Source organism: Xiphophorus hellerii, chromosome 11 (assembly GCF_003331165.1).
Source record: "Xiphophorus hellerii strain 12219 chromosome 11, Xiphophorus_hellerii-4.1, whole genome shotgun sequence".
NCBI classification, from domain to species: Eukaryota; Metazoa; Chordata; class Actinopteri; order Cyprinodontiformes; family Poeciliidae; genus Xiphophorus; species Xiphophorus hellerii.
In genome coordinates this window covers 23269294-23291539 of record NC_045682.1, presented here as the reverse complement: position 1 = coordinate 23291539, position 22246 = coordinate 23269294, and the positions used below count along the sequence as shown (strand labels likewise).

Below are 22246 nucleotides of genomic sequence, written 5' to 3'. Positions count from 1 at the left end.
CTCAACAGTCCTTCCCTTCTGTGCTATGATAAATGTTGATATTTTAGTCATTTATTGTAATATATTAAGTCACAAAAAGAGTGGGTCTATATTCCACCTGTTCTTCTGACCTCCTTCTGTGCAGCTGATCAGCACCATGAGCTCTCTGGCTGAGTACTGCCTGCCCTCCATCCTGAAGACTTTGTTTGATTGGTACAAGAGGCAGAACGGCCTTGAAGATGAGTCCCATGAATACAGACCCAGAGCCAACACAAAGTCCAAAAAGTGAGAAAGTAAAAACAGCAGTTTAATGCTTATGTTACTACTTGCTTCGATCATCTACCAAAACTGGAAACCGTATGGGTAATATTTTTAGCAAAAGTATTTCTAAATGCTTTTTCTATCTATGGGCAAAACTTTTAGAAGATTATTGTTTGAAAACAATGTACAAATAGACTTATTGTCACATTACATAGGTATAGCTTCCCATAACATAATTCATTTAGATATACCTGCGTCACATCAGTTATTTTTTGTTTGTCCTAATTTTCACTATAAGGCCAAGTGGATTTCCTGTTTAATATATCAAGATGGTATCATTTATATACCCTATTGACCTCAGTTTAATGACAAAAATTATTTAATTTTGAGACATCTTCCTCCTTCCGGAATCTAAAATAAGGAGAACATTAACTTCACATTAAATTACAAACAAGAACACTGCTGCTATTAATTAGTTCTTCTAGGATGTAGTGTGAACAGCCAAATAGAAACATCATACGTGCTTTTATGTTAATAGAGGTGTAAGAATAGAAACAGCAAAAGCATTTAAATGGACCCTCTTGCAGGAACCATACTGTAAAAAAAATACAAAAAAACAGACGTGACAACTAATCAGTGTTTCTCTGACTGTGTGTCCCTTAGTGATGAACAACAGAAGGACTACTTACTGGAGCGGAGGGATCTGGCAATAGACTTCATCTTTTCTCTAGTGCTTATTGAAGTCTTAAAACAGGTGAGGCTCATTTTAAAGTTTCATTAATTTACTGGATGTCTTCCTCTGATGTAGTGAATTTGTATTTACTGTTAAAACAGCATAGCATCTCATGGGGAAAATTTTGATATTTTTTTTCCAACATTTTTGACACATGAATATGTGATATCACTTTTGACCATTCCAAGAAATCAAAAAAATAATATTAAATAATAAACTTGAAGATATAACTTTAAAATCTTATTTAAATAAGTAGTTGTTGGTGGGAAAATACACATAGAGGTATTACATTAAGTGCACATGATGAGAACATCCTTAGTCAGCATTTTGAAGCAGGTTTGTCCTGTTTAAACCTGAAACATATAATTCAGAGTGCTTCTTAAACTGGGAGTTAACGTAACAATACGGCAGAAAGAGCGAGAAGATTGTAGTAGTTCATAATCCTAGTAAAGGATCTCAAAATAATATGAAATCAAATTTTATCAAATCAAAATAGACTACATCTAGAAGACATTCAAAACATTTCTTAACTGTAAGATGATAAAGGAAGTGTCCAGATTGCTAAAATATTACGATGGGATGTACAGCAGGCTCTGGCTGCTGTTAATGTGAAAGTATAGGTCTTTACAATTCAAAAGAGATTGCACAAAATTAATTTTTAAACAAGGTTATCTTTTGGCGTAATTATGTCAATTTTCCTTTTAAAGAACTGGAAATCTAACGGAGTGGCAAAGTTGTTGCACAACTATTTATTTGGGTTTCAAACATTCCAATTATATAAAATATGCATTTTACATCTAATCAACAATTGGTCACTTTTCCTAACTTTAGAAAACCAATGACTCTTATGTTATTTGGTCTCAGTTTACTTCTTCATTATGTAGCTAAAGATTCATTTGCTTAAACTAGCATTTGGCAAGCATTATTTATTGAGTAATGTTACTTGTTTGCACTACATTTTAATCTGATATATTTTGTCTTTAGCTTGTGAATTTAATGCAACATAAATAAACAGATTGTTGTTGAAAATGAGAATCTTACCTGGTGAAATAAGCGTTAAATAAATAAAATAAAATGTTTTTACTAAATTTACTTTTTTTTTAATTCCACAATTTCCCTATTGTGTCAATATATTGTTTTTCCAAGTATTTTGTTTTCCATTACAACACCATCTTAATTTGAAATTCAATAATACATGTATGTTTATGCAGATCCCTCTCCATCCTCTATTGGATGGACTTATCCAAGAAGTTGTCAACTTGGCTTTCAAGCACTTCAAATACAAAGAAGGGTGAATAGACTTAATACAAAAACTTTGGCTTTTACTATATCTGTGTTCAAGAACATGATTTGCACTAATAATCCCGATTGTGGTTGCTTTTTAGGTATCTTGGGCCCAACACTGGCAACATGCACATAGTGGCTGACCTTTATGCAGAAGTAGTGGGAGTTGTTGCTCAGTCAAGGTACCGGATTTCACTTTTTTGATTATAGTCCTATAATCCCTGTCATGTTAAAACCTTTGCCTTATGTGTCAGTGTGGACTTTGTAATTACAGTAGCAACATGACCTCAAGTTAACCCCATTTTCAGTAGTGACAAATGCTGTCATTCACACAAGCTCTAAAATTGACAGCCATTTGCTGTGTTCTGTTGGGGTGTGTGTGTGTGTTTATACACACATGGATAATAACGGCACTCTAGATGATGACCCTCTAACTCTGTAATGTCTGTAATGAGAGAGTTCATTTTGCTGGAGGTTATTATCATGTAGTGTGGGTTGGCAAAGCAGCTCAATGACTGCCACCAGACACAAAGCACACACTCTTTAGCACCATCATTAGTTTAAGTCAATACTCTGAAATCTAGTTGAGCAAACAAAGAATCTCTTCCGTTTGAGTGATAATGTTATACTTTAATATGCTTCCTAAGTTAAAATCTCATTTCAATTGAAAGTTGGGTGAACAGATCCATAAGTTAATGTTTTAAAATGTTTTATAGTCATGATCAGCAGGCAGGTGGGGCATGTTTTTATTTTTTATATGGAACAATATTCTCGCTGATAATAAAATAAATATATGGGTGTGCTGTGTTGGCGCAGGGGTTAAGCACAACCCACATATGGAGGCCTTAGTCCTCGACGTGGCTGTCGCAGGTTCGATTCCCAGCTTGGCGACCTTTGCCGCATGTCTTCCCCTTCTCTCATTACTCACTTCCCTGTCAATTAACAATCAAATGAAGGTCTTTAAAAACCTTTAAAATATATATATGAAAAAAGGAAGAAGACATTGTTTATTGCAGTAATAATTTTGTTGTTCATACATTTATTAATTGATTTTAGGGGATTTTCACATGCAGAAATAAGCTAAATGTAAAATACTCATTTGATAAAGTTAGTACAACAGAATGGCATATCCCCTTAATTTGTTCCTCAGCAGGGGAATTCAAGATGTATTGGCAAGAAAGTGATAGGAAAATACAAGAACAACTTTAGAGAAAAAATGGCAACACATTTCGTCCAGTAAATGTGTTGATTTTAATAATCTCAGTGACCTTTAGTCTCCATAACATAGTTCATCTCTGAGCTCGATTTTCTGTGTCAAAAATATACATATATACATTTGTCTGTCTTGTAAGCAAAGAAAAACTGTACTAGTCCTCTTTCAGCCAGTTTATAAGAAAGCACAGCATCAAGGGTGAGCAAGGGGGTCCCAACTGCATGTTCATCACTCATTATTTCATGCAGAAAAAGAAAAACACTGGTGACTTCATTACGTTTTGGGCTTTCTTAACAAATCACCCTTGATGTAAAATTTTTCTATTGCTGAAACTGTAGCTATTTAAAACCTCGGTCTACTTTATACTAGAAAGCAGCCGATGCCTATGTGCAGATTCTTCCCAACAGTGTTGGTACATCTAAAAGTATGTGAGGAAAGCACATGTTCTTTTCCCTCTACATCACCCCTCCAGATTCCTTTCTAATTTTAGGCCAGCAGAGCGCTGTTGGTTAAATGCATCAGGATCACAAATACACACACTGAGCTCCGACTGAGCATAAAAAATAACTTGTTAGTGTGTGTGTGTGAACAGAAATATTAATATATAAAGAGGTTTTGCTTGTTTTCAGTAATAATTCCAGTAACTCTAACCTCACTTGAGGGAAATGTAGAAATAGTACAGTTTACTAAAACACCAGAGGCTACAGCAGTTATTCACATCTGGTCACTATTCCCCCTGTCAGGTTCCCAGCAGTGAGGAAGAAGTTCATCTCTGAGCTCAAAGAGCTGAGACAAAAGGAGCAAAGCCCGTACGTCCTTCAGTCCACAATCAGCCTCATCATGGGGCTAAAATTTTTCCGCATCAAAATGTACCCAGTGGAGGACTTTGAGGCCTCTTTTCAGTTTATGCAGGTAGGTTTCACAAAAACCATTTGCTAACTTTGTTGTTATTTACATATAATAAAAGTCAGAAAAGCAACAATAACAATCTCAGTGTCTTTATTGACAGATGCAATCTTACAGCTGGAAGCTATGTTAAGCTTCCAGCTGACCGCAGTAATCAGCAGTCAGGTGTCTGGTTTGGTTTGCCTTTGATGGCAATTGAGTTGTATGTTTCTAATTTCCTCCAATCATAATGGAGCTGAGATTTGAACTGATGACCTTGCATAAACATGTGTTTCGATCACTGATGCTGTTTCTTGCCTCGGTGTGTCAGCAGGAGTGTGCACAGTATTTCCTGGAAGTGAAGGATAAAGACATCAAGCACTCATTAGCTGGACTCTTTGTGGAAATACTTGTACCTGTTGCTGCTGTAAGTGCATTCTGCTTAGCAGTTCAGCTACACTTAATGTCACATTCTACTAAAGAGTTTTTCTTACTAAATCTTGCAATTTTGCATCTTTTGTGTTAATATCAAAGAAAATAGGATTCTGTGGTAATGAAGTTATAGATATGAGGAAAAGTTGTTTTTTTTCTAAAGAGAACTCTGCATCATTGTTTTTCTTCCAGAATGTGAAGAATGAGGTGAATGTTCCCTGCTTACGGAATTTTGTAGAGAGTTTATACGATACCACTCTGGACCTCTCCTCTAGGAAGAAGCACTCTCTGGTAGGTTTCTGACCATATTCTGTTTCATTACTGCTCATCTCATTTCATCTCTTCTCTATTACCAACAGTTACTTAGAGCACTTATGGTAGCTCTCCAACATGTGGACTTTCATTGCTCAATGAGGAGCAGGTTGAGAAATTAAAGAAGGGCAGAGTGATGCAGGGAAAGCTAACTTTTAAAGCCAGTTTGGAATTATTAAACCACATCATGTAGCTAGCTGTTGGAAGCAGTACGATAGATGTAGCAGCACATTTTCAAAAACATAAAGAAAACAAAAAAACATTTCAGTCGACATACACTGGTCAGAAATTTAACTTATCTGCTACCAGTTTTAGCTAATTATGATTTTACTTTAAGGATGTTAAATAACATCCTATTTGCTGTCTTTATATTACGTAGTTTTTAGTAAAATAAAAAATGAATATCTGACAAACTACTTGGCTTCCTGCTATTTGCATCTATTAATGCAACCATTAAAGCTTCTGACACATTTTGTGCTTTTCTCGGTTCATTTTTAAACATCTTACTGATGGTGAAAAAAATTTGACATGTTTAAATCTGAGTGAGTTTTTTGTTATATTTTTTTTCCAGCCAACGGATTGTATCCCACGGTTATTTGACTGGCGTAACTGCTAACAAGGAACGTCACAGAGCTGTTGTGTTGTATTATTGTTGCGTGCTGCTGATAACTGCTATTCTAGTTATCTATCTGGGTTCCCATGTTGTCTGGGATACAAATATGCCACTCCGTTGGCATGCACGCTTATTTCTACAAATTCTCTACATACTGCAGCCAACTTATGCAGTCAAGCTTTTACACACCCCTTTTCAAACAATACTTTTTTTTTTTACATGTATTTCCGAATGAGCAATACTGAGCATTCATGCCCACTGACAATAACCTGCAATGACAGATAGCAGAATGGACAGGTATGACAAACATGGCAGCAATGTAGAGCATTTCTCTAATTGTTATGGGTTTTACATTCTTGAGAAGCTAAAAATGAGAGGAGGTATTGAAATGGGTTAGAGATTTGGAAAACAAATACCTTCAGTGATGAGCAGTGTCAGGTATATGATGCATTTTAAAAGTAGCACTTACAAAACCACTCAAAAGATGGTTTTACCTGGACTAACACGAATCATTTGCAAGACAGAAATGATGTCTATGCAGTCTGCATTCAATGATAACTTAACAAACTAAACAGCAAGTTCATGATTGTTGTTGTTGATGTCAGTTTTTATTGCTGCGTTAATAGAAAATGTGAAAGTAGTTCTTGATTTTTTGTTTACTTATGATTTTTCTGTAGAGATTCCTCTTTTACATTAATGATATGTGATGTGACGTCTCTCCCCATATCAGGCTCTCTATCCTTTGGTGACGTGCCTGCTGTGTGTCAGTCAGAAGCAGTTCTTTCTCAGCCGATGGCATATATTCCTAAACAACTGCCTCTCAAACCTCAAGGTCAGTTTTCTGCAGCATCATGCAAACGCAGCTTCTATTGCACTGACTTGCAAAAGTATTCACACACCTTAAATTTTTCCACATTTTGACACATCACAACCATAAACCTTAATGTATTTTATTGATAGATCAACACAAAGTAGTTCTGATTTGTTAAACTTAAATGCTGCTGTTCAGTTTTTTGTGTCCTTCCAGTTTAACTCTGTACACCCTGAAAAAAAATTGCCTCTGTTTCAGGTATTGAAACAAATTTGTTGTACTTCTACCTTTTGAAGTAAGAGCTTCAAACAGATTTTTCTACATGCTGTTTGTTGCTTGAAATCACGAAACCGAAACATGACAAAATTTTGGAAGAAGCTCTTGCTTGCTAGCTGCTATTTTGAGTTGTATGCATTTCAATGAGAGATGGTGGACTACGGTCACTCACCCTATTTGCAGGGAGAGGATTAATTAAGAATCCCCTGTTCAGTTGGAAGAATCTGTCACCATGGTGACAAATCTGTCCTTTGTAAAAAAGTGACCAGAAAAAAGATGTCAATAAATTTACTTTTTTCATTTTGCCACAAACTATATAGGTGACAGCTTTGCTCTGATCAAATGAGACTGAAATTTTACTTTTTGGCCTAAATACAAAACATTGTTGGGCATCAAAATGAAAACACCATCCCTATTGTGGAAACGTGGTGATGGCAGCAACATGCTGTGGGAATGTCTTGCTTTTGCAGCAACAGAGCAGTTTATCAGAGTTGATGGAAGAATTATTGGAGTTAAAACTTGGGCAATCCTGCAAATAAAGCTGTTAGAAACTGTGGGTCTGTCAGTTAAATGTGTGAATGCAATAGACAAAATATAAGGAGATTACTTTTACAAGCCTCTAAATCTAGTTTTTCTTTGTTTTGTGATCAATAGCATGATAACTTACAGTGTGACGACTGCATGCCACGTTTCTGCCTTTGAAAGAAAGACAGTATGTACACTTAACACACCTGAATACCACAATAGCGCCACCTCCTTTATCTGTAGAATCAGTGTCTGTAGCCTCAAGCAAAACATGGTAGACTGATATGCAAATGACTAAAAGAAGGTCATAACAAAAGCCTGTAAAACCTCATGACTAACAGTTATCACTTTCGTGTACAGTAAAAAAAAGTGCTGCAGGATTTCTTTTTAGGATCCTTTTAGAAAGTGTAAGTAAAAAGAGATGTGAATTCATCTACACAATGAAAGATGTTTTTGTGTTTTTCTGCTTGTTAATATAGAACAGAGATCCCAAGATGGCACGTGTGGCTCTAGAGTCACTCTACCGCTTGCTGTGGGTCTACATGATCCGGATTAAGTGTGAGAGCAACACTGCAACCCAGAGGTAACAGTTGTATTGTAGTTGTTACAGTAGTTACAATCCTCAGCATAACTGTAAATCTATTGTCTCATCTGCATTCTTCTTTTTTGGTATTAATGTGACTTGACTCCTCCTCTATTTTTTAACTGTTTTTGTTTCTAGATTTTGTAAAGAAGAGACAATGTCATAATTGAAAAGCTGAATGTGTAAAAAAAAATTGCTCTTACTAATATTTCCCCGCCTGTCTCTTTCAGCCGTCTGACGTCCATCACCTCCACATTGTTTCCTAAAGGGAGTCGTAGTGTCGTGCCCAGAGACATGCCCCTCAATATTTTTGTCAAGATTATCCAGTTTATTGCTCAGGTGTGTATTAAACACGTAACTTTTTGTAGTGCATTTTGCACTACTTATTGTAGTGCAAAATGCACTTATCTTTTAATAAAAAAATGGACAAGTTCTTGTATTTCTCTGTATGTTTCTCTGTATGTTTAGTTTGAAAATGTTAATTCAAGCTATAGTCTCTGAAAATAGCTCATTATACAGTAAACAATCTGTTTTGTGAAAACTTTATTGCACTATCAGTATTCTTTTTATGTTTGTTGTTCTATAAATGCTATCATATTACTACAATACACTTTTCACTAAAGACTACACCCCTGTATATAATGTTATTAGTTGTTAATTCAAGAAGTAATTATTTTTCATAATTTCTTTATGTTTTAGATTGAAATCAAGAAGGTTACAGAAAGTCTTAGATAACTTTTAGAAACCCTACATTTTCTTTTTTAAAGGAACAATGTTTAAACAATGTTAAGATTGGAGGCACAAATAAATATAAAACCAGAACAACATTTTAAAAAGGTTGCCTTTTTCTCCATTTTTCTCTTTAATGATTTTGACTCCTATCAATTTTTACTCTGCATTGCTCTAAATACAATGTTAACATTAACATCTTTAATGTTATCTTTAAATAACATTAAAGATGGTTTTAAGGAGTGTATGAAGGACATAAAAGCTAGAGAATAAATACTCCCAGTTTCCATCTTTGTGTTACGCTCTTTGAAAGGCCACATCCCTTTTTACATGTTTTTGCTCTCTTAATCATACTCACGTTTCAGATAATCAAACTAATGTCAGTATCAGACAAAGTTACTCTATTTTTAACAGTCGGGCTGCAAGATATTAGGAAACTGGGTTTTCTTTATTATTGCAGGTGAGGCAGCAGGACATGTTGAGGTCTGCCTCAAGGCTTAACATTTATCATTTAACCATTGTGTGTGATCTCATCATAAGCTTCCACAACTCTGAAATGGTTGATTTTAAGTGTTTGCACTTAATGTGAATCAGCTGTCAGAAGCTTACCAATAAAATAGCAAATAAGAGCAGCATGTTTTTCCTTCTTGTAGGAGAGACTGGATTTTGCCATGAAGGAAATCATTTTTGACCTTTTAAGTGTTGGGAAACCTGCCAAAGCCTTCAGTCTGAACCCAGAGGTAAGGAAAGCAGACAAAAGTGTTTAGACATTTGAACTCTACTACGCAGCAGTGCAACAGTGTATCTCTGGCCTTCCAGCTGTTATTCTAGTTAGGTTGAGAACAATATGTTCTCTGTTGGAGCCTTGAAACTTTTTGTACCTGACTAAAGACTATTTACTTCTGCAGCTGTAGGAAAAGCTTGAATTTAGTTTCTTTTAGATGGAATCTATCCTTTTGCTTTGAACATCACAATGCACGGTAGCAGGTTTTACATAAACCAACAATATTTACAACTTCAGTTAAGTAGTATAGTAATTCTCTACTGCTGTTGTTACACTCTTTATAATTAGCTTTCAACTCCTGTTGTCCACCCTGCAATTTAAAGACTACATGTGGTTTTTCTTTCAGCGTATGAACATTGGTCTGCGTGCGTTCCTGGTGATAGCAGATGCTCTTCAGCAGAAGGACGGAGAGCCCCCAATGCCAAACACAGGAGCAACTCTGCCCTCTGGAAACTCTTTAAAGAAGAAGAAGACATATCTCAGCAAAACACTAACTGAGGAGGAGGCCAAGCTAATAGGTCTGAGTCTGTCAGCAAGCTTTTACTCTGCTGTAATGTCACCCCAGACATTCTCTGTTTACACTGCTGCCTTCAGGCAGAAGATACAGAGCAATCAGAACAAGAAACAACCGTCTCAGAGACAGTTTTTACCCGATAGCAATAACAAAACTAAATGCAATCAAAAACAACCATTAATCATCATGAATGATGTATGTGAGAATGTGGCTATTCTTATTTATTAGATTTTTTTATCAGTTATTTGTTATTTATTTCTTACATTGTGTGTTAATTGTGAGACAATTATTTTTTGTTTTTAAGCATATGCACTGACTGATGGCACTTTTTAAATTTCGTTGTTCTTGTGACAATGACAATAAAGATTTATCTATCTTTATCTATAATGGGAATGTTATTACCAACACTGTCATTTGGCTCCATCTGCTTGCTGCAGGGATGTCGCTGTACTACTCCCAAGTGCGGAAAGCTTTGGACAACATCCTCAGACACTTGGACAAGGAGGTTGGTCGTTGCATGATGCTCACCAGCGTCCAGATGCTCAACAAAGAACCAGAGGACATGATCACGTATGCTTCTAAACCCTAAACTTCTCAGAATAATCAAGCTTTTATTAAAAAGAGTTATTGGTACCTAATAAACAACCATCTTGTTTAGCGGTGAGAGGAAGCCTAAAATCGACCTGTTTCGGACATGTGTGGCAGCCATTCCCCGTATCCTTCCTGACAGCATGTCCAAACCAGAGCTTATTGACTTACTTTCACGGTAACTTTCAGACTGATTTTGTAAAAATGACTGAAAATACTTTAAACATTTTAAAATAACTCATTAAGGACACATAAAAACTATTGTTCTTCTCTTTTACCTCAGACTTACAGTGCACATGGATGATGAACTTCGACTCATTTCTCAGAACTCCCTGCAGAGCCTGTTACTTGATTTCTCAGACTGGAGGGAAGACGTCCTGTTTGGTTACACACATTTTCTTTTACGTGAGGTATAGCATCTCTTAACTAAAACTATGCAAAGCCACCAAATGCAACTTAAAACTTAGAATAAACTTAGTTTGTGTATGATAGAAATAGTCTTTTTTATTATGTGCAGTTCCTGCTGCATATATTTGTATCCAGATAACAATGTGTTTTTCTCTTTCCAACTTTTAGTTTATGTATAAAACACATTCTAAGACATTTCTTTGACAGAATCTCTGTTGGCACCATTATTGGCACCCTCAGTAATTCCTTTACAATTAATCTAACTGAAATAGTTTTATTCTTTTAACTTTTTCAAGTTAAGGAAGTTAAAGAGCTTCTAATTTGAAATCAGATACTTTGTGTTTCTTGACATACATATTATGTAAGATTATTGTCAATGTCAAATTTATTTATATAGCACTGTTAAAAACAGGTTAAGACCACACTAAAGTGCTTTACAAAACAGTAACACAATTGAATAAGTTGATGAAAAGAGAAAATAAAAATAATAATAATAATAATGTGAACAAGGAACACTGATTGTTCGAAACCTGCTAAAAAAAAAAAAGGCATCAAGCATTACACACTATGTACATACCAGCTGCAGCTCTTTAACAGGAGCTCAAATGAGACAAAAATGTACCTTTTTGGCAAAAAAGCAACCAAAACTAAGCTAAATTTTCTTGTAATTAATAAATACATTACATATGTTTAGAATAAATACTATATGTGGGTGTCTACAAATATTATTTGTGTTTGTTAGGTCCAAGACACCCATCAGGGTCTTCAGGATGCATCTGTCAAGCTCCTCCTGCAGCTGCTCACACAGTGGAGGCTAGCTCTGCAGCTCCAGGGGAAGATGCGAGGGGGAACTGATGTAAGGAACAATAAAAGCCAGCTGGTTATTGGTGTTTAATTTCTTAAAAACGCAACTAGATTACGTGGAACTTGTTTTCTGCATGTGTGATATCCTAAAACGTGACTCTGTGGTCTCAGGATCAAAAGAAATTATTAGTTTCATTGATCTCTGTTTACAGTTGTACTGGTAAAGGAGGATTAGTAAGTGTCTGAACCTGTTCTCTTTTTGTCTCTTCCTTTCTTCAGACCAGCCCCAGGCTTCCAGAGCGCAGCCCTCATTGCTCAGTGCTCCATGCGGTGGAGGGTCTGGCGCTGCTGCTCCTCTGCTCCTGTCAGATTAGCACGAGAAAGCTAGCTGTCGGTGTGTTAAGAGAAATACGCTGCCTGTTTACAGCTCTGGGACATGCAGAGGTAGAGCACAACACACTTCACTCTTCAGGCAGCAGAAACTGACGCTTCAGTTGGCATTAGATATTGGTTTAAATGTGAAAATTATATACATTTAAAGACTAGTCTTTCTATAGTAATATATTAAGAATTTGTTAGAAAATGGCTATTATAAAGAAAATATGCATAGAAACACATAATTTACAAGATTTTATTAGAGCAGGCATACTGCAGTGACTTCTTTGCTGGTGTGATGGTGTTATATAAAGAACTGATTATCTGAATGTCGCCCCCTACAGGATGATGACAAACCCATGATAGAGATCTTGGACCAGCTGAGCCCAGCTGTAATGAACAGCTTTGTTCACGTGGCTCACTCTGACTCAGTGAGTGCTGATTAAAGTTACTACACTAGATCCAGCACAACCAAGTCTCAGACTACATTATTGAAATTGATTATTTTTTTCTCTGTCTCAGTCGTTACCGCTCAGTCACCACGTTGACCTACAGTGGCTTGTAGAGTGGTCGGCTCGGCTGGTGAGCAGTTCGTACGACGTGAAGAGTCCCAGCTACGTCTGGATCTTCGCACAATGTGTGAAGGACCCGTGGGTTCTCTGCCTGCACATCTTCCTGCGACAGGAGCACCTGCCCAAACACTGCTCCACCGCATTGGGATATGCATGGCCCTACGTTTTCACACGCCTGCAGCTGCTTTTGCCTCTGGTTGACCCTAAGTATGATTCCACAAATCATGAGCAGCACAGAATACTTAGTGGACTCTAAATAACTCCCTCTCTCTTTCTTTATTTCTGCAGCAGTCCAGTTAATGCGAAGAAGACCAGCACAGCAGGCTCCAGTGACAGCTACATTTCACTGTGGCGTAATTATTTGATCTTGTGTCTGGGTGTAGCCAAACCTAGCATCATGTCACCTGGCCATCTGAGGGCTTCCACACCTGAGATTACCGCCACCACCCCTGATGGCAGTGTTACGTATGACAACAAGGTGTGTGTTTCGGCGGAAATATGTGTTTCTAATGACTCCCTTAGCCAATTGTACCTCCATTTGGTAGCAAAGCTTTGCCATTTTGCCCCTCTCTACTACTGTTTTGTGCCAAATAACAAACCATAACCATTGAATATGAACATATTTCTCTTTGTAGTTCAGTATTTTGATGAAATAATAATTGTACGCTTTTATAATAGACCTTTAGGTCCATATGGTACTGATACCGGATGGTTTTATTGAATCTTTCCTCCTGGTAGAAATTATTCATTGCAGTCATGTAATCTTTGATTTTTGCGGCAGACTTTATAAATTATTTTAAACCATTTGTTGTCAACAGAGCACAATGGGGAAACAAATGAGATTTATAATTTTTCTCCATATTAACTTTTTATTGAAAACTTTTTTATATAATTTATTTAAAAAATTAGTTTTGGGTTGTTTTTCTTTCCAGTTCAGTTATACGAAAAGATGTAGTGCCATTAACAGAAGAAGTATTTATAATTTTATATTTTCATCATAGGAAAATCCTGGAACCTATTAATACTGCTGCTGAGTGATCCAAATGTGTATTTTTGTTGCAGGTCATAGGAACTCCCTCTGTGGCATGGCTATTAAAACAACTTGTCCCACTGATGAGAGCTGAGAGTCTGGAGATCACAGAGTCTCTGGTGTTGGGGTTTGGATGCACAAACGCTCTAGTCTTCAGGTATTTGAACATAAACAAGCACGCATCCATTTCAGATACTAAGCAGACCTTGTATCTTAAATGTTAGGCTCTGATTATGGACTTGAATTTGTTTCTCTGTGTTCAGAAATCTGTGATTTACGTAAAGTGTGTGTTTTCTCTGTTAACTGTTGCTTTGAAATTTTTCTTAAGCTGCGAGTATAGAGAACACATGGATTTACAATGTGTTGCGAAAGGAAACACTCCTCTTGAACTTTTAAAAAATGCTGTTACATGACCTAAATACAAATGCATGCCACTCCTTTCAGATTTCTTTTGTAACTGATTGTGAAAAGCATGTCTCATGTTCCTTCCACTTCACAATTATGCACTATTTGGTGTCAATTTGGCTCATAAAATTTCAATATCATAAAATTTGTGGTTGCTGCAGGGCAAAATGTTGAAAAAATCAAGAGGTATGAATACTTTTCATATGCACTGTAGATTCCAGTGAAAAATTTGTCTCATGTTAGTGATAAGGTTGTTCTGACCTTATCACGAACATAAGACAAACTTGATTACCAGTTACTATCCTCTCTGCATCCATTACTTACTCCCATCTGTCTCCACATTGCTGTCGTAGCTTAAATAAGTTGCATACTTCTGTGATCCAAATAGAAGAAAAAAAATGCGTCACTGATGTGGGAGAGGAATTCTTAGCGGGAACAATGTGGCACTTTTTTTTTGCAAAGTGGAGGCAGGTCATTGCAAAAGGGAGATGTCTAACTATAAAAAGACAATCTAGTTTTAACCCAAAGTATTTTTAGAAAAGGCCTTTACTGTGATTTAAGAGATAAAATTCTACCCAGACAGCTTCACCTGTCATCGCTTCGTGGTATTTAGTTTTGGTTGCATCTGATTTACAGGGAACTGGTTGAAGAACTCCATCCACTGATGAAAGAAGCACTGGAACGTAGACCAGAGGTAACACAATCACTAAGACACACTCCAAAATATTAAAAAAGATTGATATTATTACTAATAAGCAGTTTCTGAAGAAACACTGTAAAAATGTAATTCTGCTAAACAACTTAGAAAATAAAGCTTGTTCTGTTGTTAAAAAGCTCAGTATTCTGCCAGAGAATACTGAGCATCCATTCTCTGGATACTTGATTCTTTGCACAGGAGCTCCACTTCTAATATGGCAACAGATAATGAATGTTTATACTGATTACGCAGTGTGGCACCTTTTTTTAGAGCAGAAGTAAATTGACATCAGCTTTTCCTCCTTTCAGAACAAGAAACGTAGAGAGAGGAGGGATCTCCTCAGGCTGCAGCTACTGAGAATCTTTGAGCTGTTGGCCAGTGCAGGAGTCATCAGTGACAGGTACCACATACATTTCAGCTCCTGAGAAATGTAGTTATTCTGCCTTAAAAAGCACAATGCAAAGTTGTATGCATGTTATTATAATTTAAAGTGATAGGCAAACAACTTAAAATTTATATTACACCATAACTATTAGTCATTCAGACAACTCATCTGGCCTAGATGGGATGAGAGATTGGCATGAAGAAATAAGCTAAAAACCAATAATCCGAAATTAAGAAATTTGTAAGATTTGCAGCCAAAGAACCATCAAAAGATTTTTTTAAAGAGTGAGTTAACACTTGAAAATAAAAAATTAAAATAATTATTGCTTGCTCTTTATTTAGGCTTTTATATTCAGACACACCCTTCTCTTATTTGTCTCTATTTGTAAGATCTGCTTTCTTTTTCTTTGTCTAAAGCACTAATGGAGCTCTGGAGCGAGATTCCTTGGCACTAGGAGCTTTGTTCCTTGAATATGTGGATCTAACCCGGATGCTTCTGGAAGCTGAGAATGAGAAAGAGCTGGATGTCCTTAAAGACATTAGAGCTCATTTCAGTGGGATGGTGGCTAATCTTATCCAGTGTATTCCAGGTAAGTCATTGTTTTGCCTCCCAATGGTTCTCTTTTTCAGTAAAAATGTGGATTTTAATGATCTTACAGCAACCTATGGTCGTATGTCTATGCCTCTAACACTCTCTCACCTGCGCAGTCCACCACAGGCGCTTCCTCTTCCCTCAGCAGTCGCTAAGACACCACCTCTTCATCCTCTTCAGCCAGTGGGCCGGACCCTTCAGTGTTATGTTTACTCCCCTTGATCGCTACAGCGACCGCAATCACCAGATCACTCGCTATCAGTACTGTGCCCTCAAGGTAAAAAATCTTGAATTTTTGCTCTTTTCCAGACTAATTTCAGAAAAATAAGCAGTAGTTTTGCTTTTATCTTCCAGGCCATGTCTGCAGTTTTGTGTTGTGGTCCAGTTTTTGACAATGTGGGTCTGTCCACTGATGGATATCTCTATAAATGGCTTGACAACATCCTGGCCTGTCATGACCTGCGGGTAAATTATTCTGCTGGCTTTGCTATAAAGTCTCTGTGCTGTTTTTTATAAATATACCTTTATTAATAAAATTATATTTTCCTTAAGGTGCATCGTCTGGGATGTGAAGTAGTCATACTGCTTTTAGAGCTCAACCCAGACCAAATTAATCTGTTCAACTGGGCAGTGGATCGCTGCTTCACAGGATCTCACCAACTGGCCTCTGGCTGCTTTAAGGCCATCGCCACAGTCTGCGGCAATAGGTCAGTAATCTTTCATTAGATATGGCCTTCGTTACTCGTAACAACATCAAACAAAATGTTTGAGAAGTTATTAAACCTGTTTTCTTTAAACTGTCAAATTATATTAAGTTGCTTTATTTATTTTTGTAGCTTACAGTGATTATCCATCTGGTAATAGTATCTTGTCATTTTAACAGGAATTATCCATTTGACCTGGTGACTTTGCTCAATCTTGTGCTGTTTAAGGCCTCAGACAGCAACAGGGAGATATATGAAATCTCCATGCAGCTCATGCAGGTAAGGAAGAGTGAGTTTTAGTAGTATTCATATAAATAGGTAAAAAGGAAATGGTTAAAGCTGAAACTTGACAGTAAAGGCTAAATGATACGTGCAGGTGCTGGAGATCCGACTGTGTGCATACTCTAAGAGGATGGTGGAGCAAAAGCCGGGTAATATTTTGTATGGGACACACGGCCCGCTACCTCCACTCTACAGCGTCAACCTGTCTCAGCTCTCCATCCAGCTAGCCAGCATGTATCCCGAACTCACACTTCCTCTGTTTTCAGGTACGTCTTTCATTTTTAATATGCATAACAGCCACAAAGTGCAACAAGTAAAAATACAAGCTAATTTTAAAAAGGGTTGTGATCATATAATGCAGGAAATGAGTCAAAAGTTCAGAAAAAAACATGTTTATGTTTTAAAAATTTAAAAATAAAAGCTACATCCTAAGTACTGATCCTGGTGTAAACTGAAACTTTTATCCTCATCCCTTCATGTCCTGCTGTGCTATAATGTTTCAGCAGCAGCAGTGGATAACAAAACAGTAGCGCCAAAGTGTCCTTGACATGAAATTTATTTTTCAATCTGTGAATATTTGTGTCTAACTTACAACATAAGTGTATGGAAGACGTCTGAAACGCCTCTTAACTTTGTTTTAGCTCTTTAAATGAATCTATTTTCATTTTTACAGCTATTTTCTTCAGTCGTTTTGACTTGTAACTCAGAAGGGTGAAATTTATTTCAATATCCAAAAATAAGCAGTATTAAATAAGCTGGTCTGATATTTTTTTTGTCTGAAAAATATCAAGACAAAAAGTTAGCAAAAAGCAGCTGAGAATGTTTTGCTTAGAATGATATCATTGCTTAGCAGAATGTCCTCCTTAGTCATAAATATTTATGAAGTGTCCAAGCCCCAATTTTATTCTTCCAGTGAGAAAAAGGGAGTCAGCAGAAATATAATCAGAGACCAGTACCTTAGAGACCTAACAGACTGGCTACAGACAGTTCAGTTCTTTATTGTCCCACATGGGGAAATTTTGTGCGCAGCAACATTCAAGACAATCAAGGCAAAATCCTATGCAGAGATGCAACTATGCAGAGAACTGCTTTTTTATTTAATCTATCAGGGACATCAGAGGACATTTTTTTCTGACAAAAAACAAAAATTTATAGTAAAAAAAAAGTATTTTCTGTGAAACCTAATGCTGACAAATAACATCTGTGGTCTTCTTGATGATTTTACTGTTGACTCCCTCAGGAGATATGCATTTCCTCCCTCAGCTTTGGGTTGTTCCCTAATTTGGAGCCAAGAATACAATTGATTCATAACCTGCCATAACTATTCAACATATTCTTGTTTGAAATTACTTTTTTGGCCATTTTCCGTCTGTTCCCAGAAAGCACGTCATCATCTATCTATCTTTTGTTTATTTGCTTGTACAGAATATTTTTCAATTCTTAATGTTTCAAGATTTTTAGGGTTTGATATTCGGCCTTAAAATTCATTTAACATCCTGAAATGAATCATTATTAATTATGTCCAGGTTTAACATCAAACGTTTATGATTTTATTTTGTTCACTCTTCAGTTTACACAGCTGTTTAGCCTTTTTATCAAAGCATAGAGTTTTTTTAACACAATCTTCACTAACTGAAACGTGCAGAAACTCTGATTATATTCTCTGACATAATGTTTTTGCCATGCAGAGGTGAGCCAACGTTTCCCCACTACACATCCTAATGGCAGACAGATCATGCTGTCCTACCTGCTGCCTTGGCTTAGTAACATTGAGCTGGTAGATACGGGGCTACTGCCGCCAGCTTCAAGTCCTTGCACGCCTGAGGAAGAAACCCGCAGTCAGACACAGGGCATGATCCCCAGTCTGAGAGGGAATGGATGGGGGTCCTTGCAGGCGACGTCCTTGGTACTCAACAACCTCATGTTCATGACCGCTAAGGTATGAAGATTCTTTGTTTTGCGCAAACCTTTACAATTCATCAACAAAATTTTCCGAGTTATAAGTAGATTTTTGGTGTTTACCTGATCAGTATGGAGATGAAGTCCCTGGACCTGAGATTGAGAATGCCTGGAATGCTCTGGTGTCCAATGAGAGGTGGAGCAACAACCTGCGAATCACTCTGCAGTTCCTTATCAGTCTGTGTGGCGTCAGCAGCGACACCACATTGTTACCGTATGTAAGTAAGATATAAAATCCTATTATTTGAGTTTCTTCAAGAAACCTTTTGAAGGGATTCCTGTCCAGCTTGGAAAAGTATGGAGATATATGGAATTTTGTTTTCATATTTATTTAGTCTGAATAAATGTAGAAGAAGAAAATAAAGTGTTAAAAAATATTTGTAATTATAATGTTCTATTTATTCCCAACTCTGTGTCTATATCTCTATCTTTCTTTCTCCCTCATGTCTTTCATTCTTTTCTTTCTTCCTTGTTCTCTCACTTCTGTCCTTTATTCCCCCCAAGTATCCTTCTCTGTGTTCTTTCTCTTGTTTCTTCATTCATATCTTCCTCTGTCCTTCAAGCCCTTCCTTCATTTGTGCAATACTCTTGCATCCAGCCATTTATTCTTTTTATTCCTTCCCTCTCTCTATAACTGAACTAAACAAATTAAACAGTCTTTCCAATTCTTATTGTGTTTCAGATTAAAAAAGTGGTGATCTACTTGTGTCGAAACAACACCATTCAGACGATGGAAGAGCTTCTGTTTGAGTTGCAGCAGACTGATCCAGTCAATCCTGTAGTTTTGCACTGTGACAATCCTCCCTTCTATCGCTTCGCTGCCAGCAGCAAAGCCTCGACTTCACAGACAGGTGAACAGATGTTTTTTTTTTTTGGATTTTGTCTATTTTAATGTGACAGAAAGTCTGTAGATCTGAATTCCTAAAACCTATTCTTTATTTGCAGGCACCACATCCAGCAGCAACACTGTGGTGGCCGGTCAGGAGAACCTACCAGACACAGATGAAAATAAGCTGGTCAGAGAGAATGGAGAGCGGTTAGTTGCATTTCCCTGTACTGAGAGTCAAAGCGACTCTAATCTTACTACAAATAGAAAAACCCCCACAAATGACAGGAAAATGTAGAAACTTTGAGACTGATTTCCACCTTTCATGTCCTACATTCAGGAGGGCGAGGGCTCACAACAGGCTGGAATCCCGCTACAGCAACAGCTCTGGAGGTTCCTACGAGGATGAAAAGAGTGAGTTACCTTATGACAATGACTATTAAAAAGTCCAGAACCTACGTTGTGTCTGGTCTTAAAAAAGCGGGAGGTGATGTGAAAAGAATGTAACAGTATCTGTAATATTATTCCTTTTAGTCTAAAATATACACTACTCTAAAGCTTTAAGCAAGTTGTTACTATTCTGGTAAAACTCTCCAGGGTGAGTCAAAAGTAGCTGGTGGGAATTTCCCTCACATTTTCAAAGTTCTTTGTCTTTTGTTATGTTTGGCAAATATTTTGTTTCTTAAAGAAGCCTCATCCTGGTTAATATCTTTGGCATGTGTTTGTTTTGGATGACCTCCATTCAGATTTTTAATCAAAGAAATATAAAGACATTACCATATTACATTGGGTTTTATATAGCTATTTAATGTTTATTAGCAGTCAATATGGTGCATTCACTGCTTATATACAAAGATAATTGATGGCCAATCAGGGCCTGTCAAGCCTAAAATCATCTGATCATCGTCCAACTTCTTGGTTCTTATTTACAGTAGCTTAGCATGAAGAGCATACATCAGATAATCTGGTTTAACAGCATCTTCCAAGCAATTATATTTTAGAAAACTACTGAACTTATAGGTTTTGCCTCTGGTGGTTGCCTGGAAACCGGTTCCAGCTGCAGTTAAAATAACATTTAGTTGATTTATAATGGATTAAGAATGTCTTTTTGGTTTTTATCTAATTGTTGGCTGGAATTCTTTCTTATACTTACTTTTAAAAAAAAGTAATAAAACATTGTCTCTAAATATAATGCCATCTATGAACAGCCTTTAGCTGTAGTAGCTCTTGCAGGACTTTATCTAACACTGAAAAAAATAATGATTCTCAGTAGTCCAAGTGCAGTAGGATGAAGAGTCCTTGATTTTATTTTTGATGTTTTCTTTTTGCAGCTGACCCTCTGCCACCATACGCTGGATGGCTTCTTGGTGTTTTGGAGACCAACCGGCCTCAGCCATTACCCATGCCTGTTAATGGGGGCTGCTGGGCCCCTCTGGTAGACTACCTTCCAGAAACCATTACTCCCAGAGGACCTCTGCATAGGTATGCACATGTTGATTGGAATCTCAAACCAGTGGCACAAAAAGTGTGTATGCACTAGATGTGACACATATACAGTAGGTGCTGCACTAAAGAAGGCTCCAAAGCAGTGGTGGAAAAATTCTTTATAGTCAGCTTTTTCAGTGTTCAGCAACTGTTTGTACTTATATAGCTGATGGGAGTAATAACAGAGGCATGGCCTTCCTTCACCTCTACTCCTGTTGTCACTCACTCAGACACTAGAAGCATTAGACAGAAACCAGATAAACCAGATGTTGTTTATATAGTTATTTCTTAGGAGGATTTGCCATGTTTTGTTTCCCACTTGCCTAAAATTTTTATTACAACACAATGCAAGAGATGGGACTGTTTAACTTCGAGAACCTTGAGAATCATAACCTTCACTTTTGCTTCTTACCTGGTTTTCCTGTTTAATTGTTTCCTGTTCAAAGAGAAGCTTAACAAGTTCCAGCATGAAGCAAGCACACAATCAGTTTTGACCATCAGACTTAATTAGTTTTCACTGAGTAACAAATGCACCTATCTAAAGTTACTTCCTTGTTTAACCTGTCACACATCTCTTTGTGCCAGAAAAGACAGTGTAATAGGCTTGTGTTTGTCTTTGGGTTTTTTTGCAGTTTTGATTCAACTATAATATTGTTCTATCATGTATGAAAGAGAAATTAAAGACTGGAGAAAGCTACACTAAGTTGCAAAGGTATTCATACCCCTTTGGTTTATTTTAGACTTTTTGTGATAGACCAATACAAAGTAGTGCATTATTATAAGGTGTGAGGAAAATCTTTTTTTAAGGGGGTCGGCGGGTAGGACGGGGTTGAGGGAGCTGAGCGAATCTGACACTAAATAAACAACCAGTTACTGTAGAAGGATTTATGTTAATAATTATTGTAAGAAAGGTCCAGTCAAAGTCCAATTGAATACAACCTTTTTACATTAAGTAGAATTACCAAGGTGTGTTGGAGACCTTTGTAAGAGCGTTGTGTGTGAAAAGGGAAAAAATAAAATGTTCATTTATTTTGCCCTCATGATTCTTGTCTTTCTTCTTGTTGGCCTTTAGGTGCAATATTGCTGTCATCTTTATGACTGAAATGGTGGTGGACCACAGCGTGAGGGAAGACTGGGCTTTACACCTGCCCCTGTTACTTCACGCCCTCTTCTTAGGTGGGTTTCTGCAATACACACAGCT

General features: G+C 37.0%; 1 protein-coding gene across 9 annotated transcripts in view; it reads left to right on the top strand.

Annotated features, from left to right (window-relative positions):
- fryb (furry homolog b (Drosophila)) overlaps window positions 1-22246 on the top strand; it is a 58535-nt gene that overhangs the window by 22268 nt on the left and 14021 nt on the right. For all 9 annotated transcript variants that reach the window (XM_032575858.1, XM_032575855.1, XM_032575854.1 and 6 more), the window contains exons 4-39: window positions 125-264; window positions 904-994; window positions 2185-2264; window positions 2359-2439; window positions 4214-4382; window positions 4690-4782; window positions 4980-5078; window positions 6443-6544; window positions 7804-7907; window positions 8138-8246; window positions 9290-9376; window positions 9767-9938; window positions 10372-10504; window positions 10593-10700; window positions 10806-10932; window positions 11673-11786; window positions 12014-12178; window positions 12454-12540; window positions 12632-12888; window positions 12970-13159; window positions 13744-13868; window positions 14753-14810; window positions 15122-15213; window positions 15615-15787; window positions 15906-16066; window positions 16144-16254; window positions 16342-16496; window positions 16673-16772; window positions 16870-17041; window positions 18464-18714; window positions 18806-18952; window positions 19417-19585; window positions 19680-19770; window positions 19901-19974; window positions 20892-21042; window positions 22118-22221. In XM_032575858.1, coding sequence (XP_032431749.1) covers window positions 125-264; window positions 904-994; window positions 2185-2264; window positions 2359-2439; window positions 4214-4382; window positions 4690-4782; window positions 4980-5078; window positions 6443-6544; window positions 7804-7907; window positions 8138-8246; window positions 9290-9376; window positions 9767-9938; window positions 10372-10504; window positions 10593-10700; window positions 10806-10932; window positions 11673-11786; window positions 12014-12178; window positions 12454-12540; window positions 12632-12888; window positions 12970-13159; window positions 13744-13868; window positions 14753-14810; window positions 15122-15213; window positions 15615-15787; window positions 15906-16066; window positions 16144-16254; window positions 16342-16496; window positions 16673-16772; window positions 16870-17041; window positions 18464-18714; window positions 18806-18952; window positions 19417-19585; window positions 19680-19770; window positions 19901-19974; window positions 20892-21042; window positions 22118-22221 — 4642 coding nt within the window. The remainder of the gene's footprint in view (window positions 1-124; window positions 265-903; window positions 995-2184; window positions 2265-2358; window positions 2440-4213; window positions 4383-4689; window positions 4783-4979; window positions 5079-6442; window positions 6545-7803; window positions 7908-8137; window positions 8247-9289; window positions 9377-9766; window positions 9939-10371; window positions 10505-10592; window positions 10701-10805; window positions 10933-11672; window positions 11787-12013; window positions 12179-12453; window positions 12541-12631; window positions 12889-12969; window positions 13160-13743; window positions 13869-14752; window positions 14811-15121; window positions 15214-15614; window positions 15788-15905; window positions 16067-16143; window positions 16255-16341; window positions 16497-16672; window positions 16773-16869; window positions 17042-18463; window positions 18715-18805; window positions 18953-19416; window positions 19586-19679; window positions 19771-19900; window positions 19975-20891; window positions 21043-22117; window positions 22222-22246) is intronic.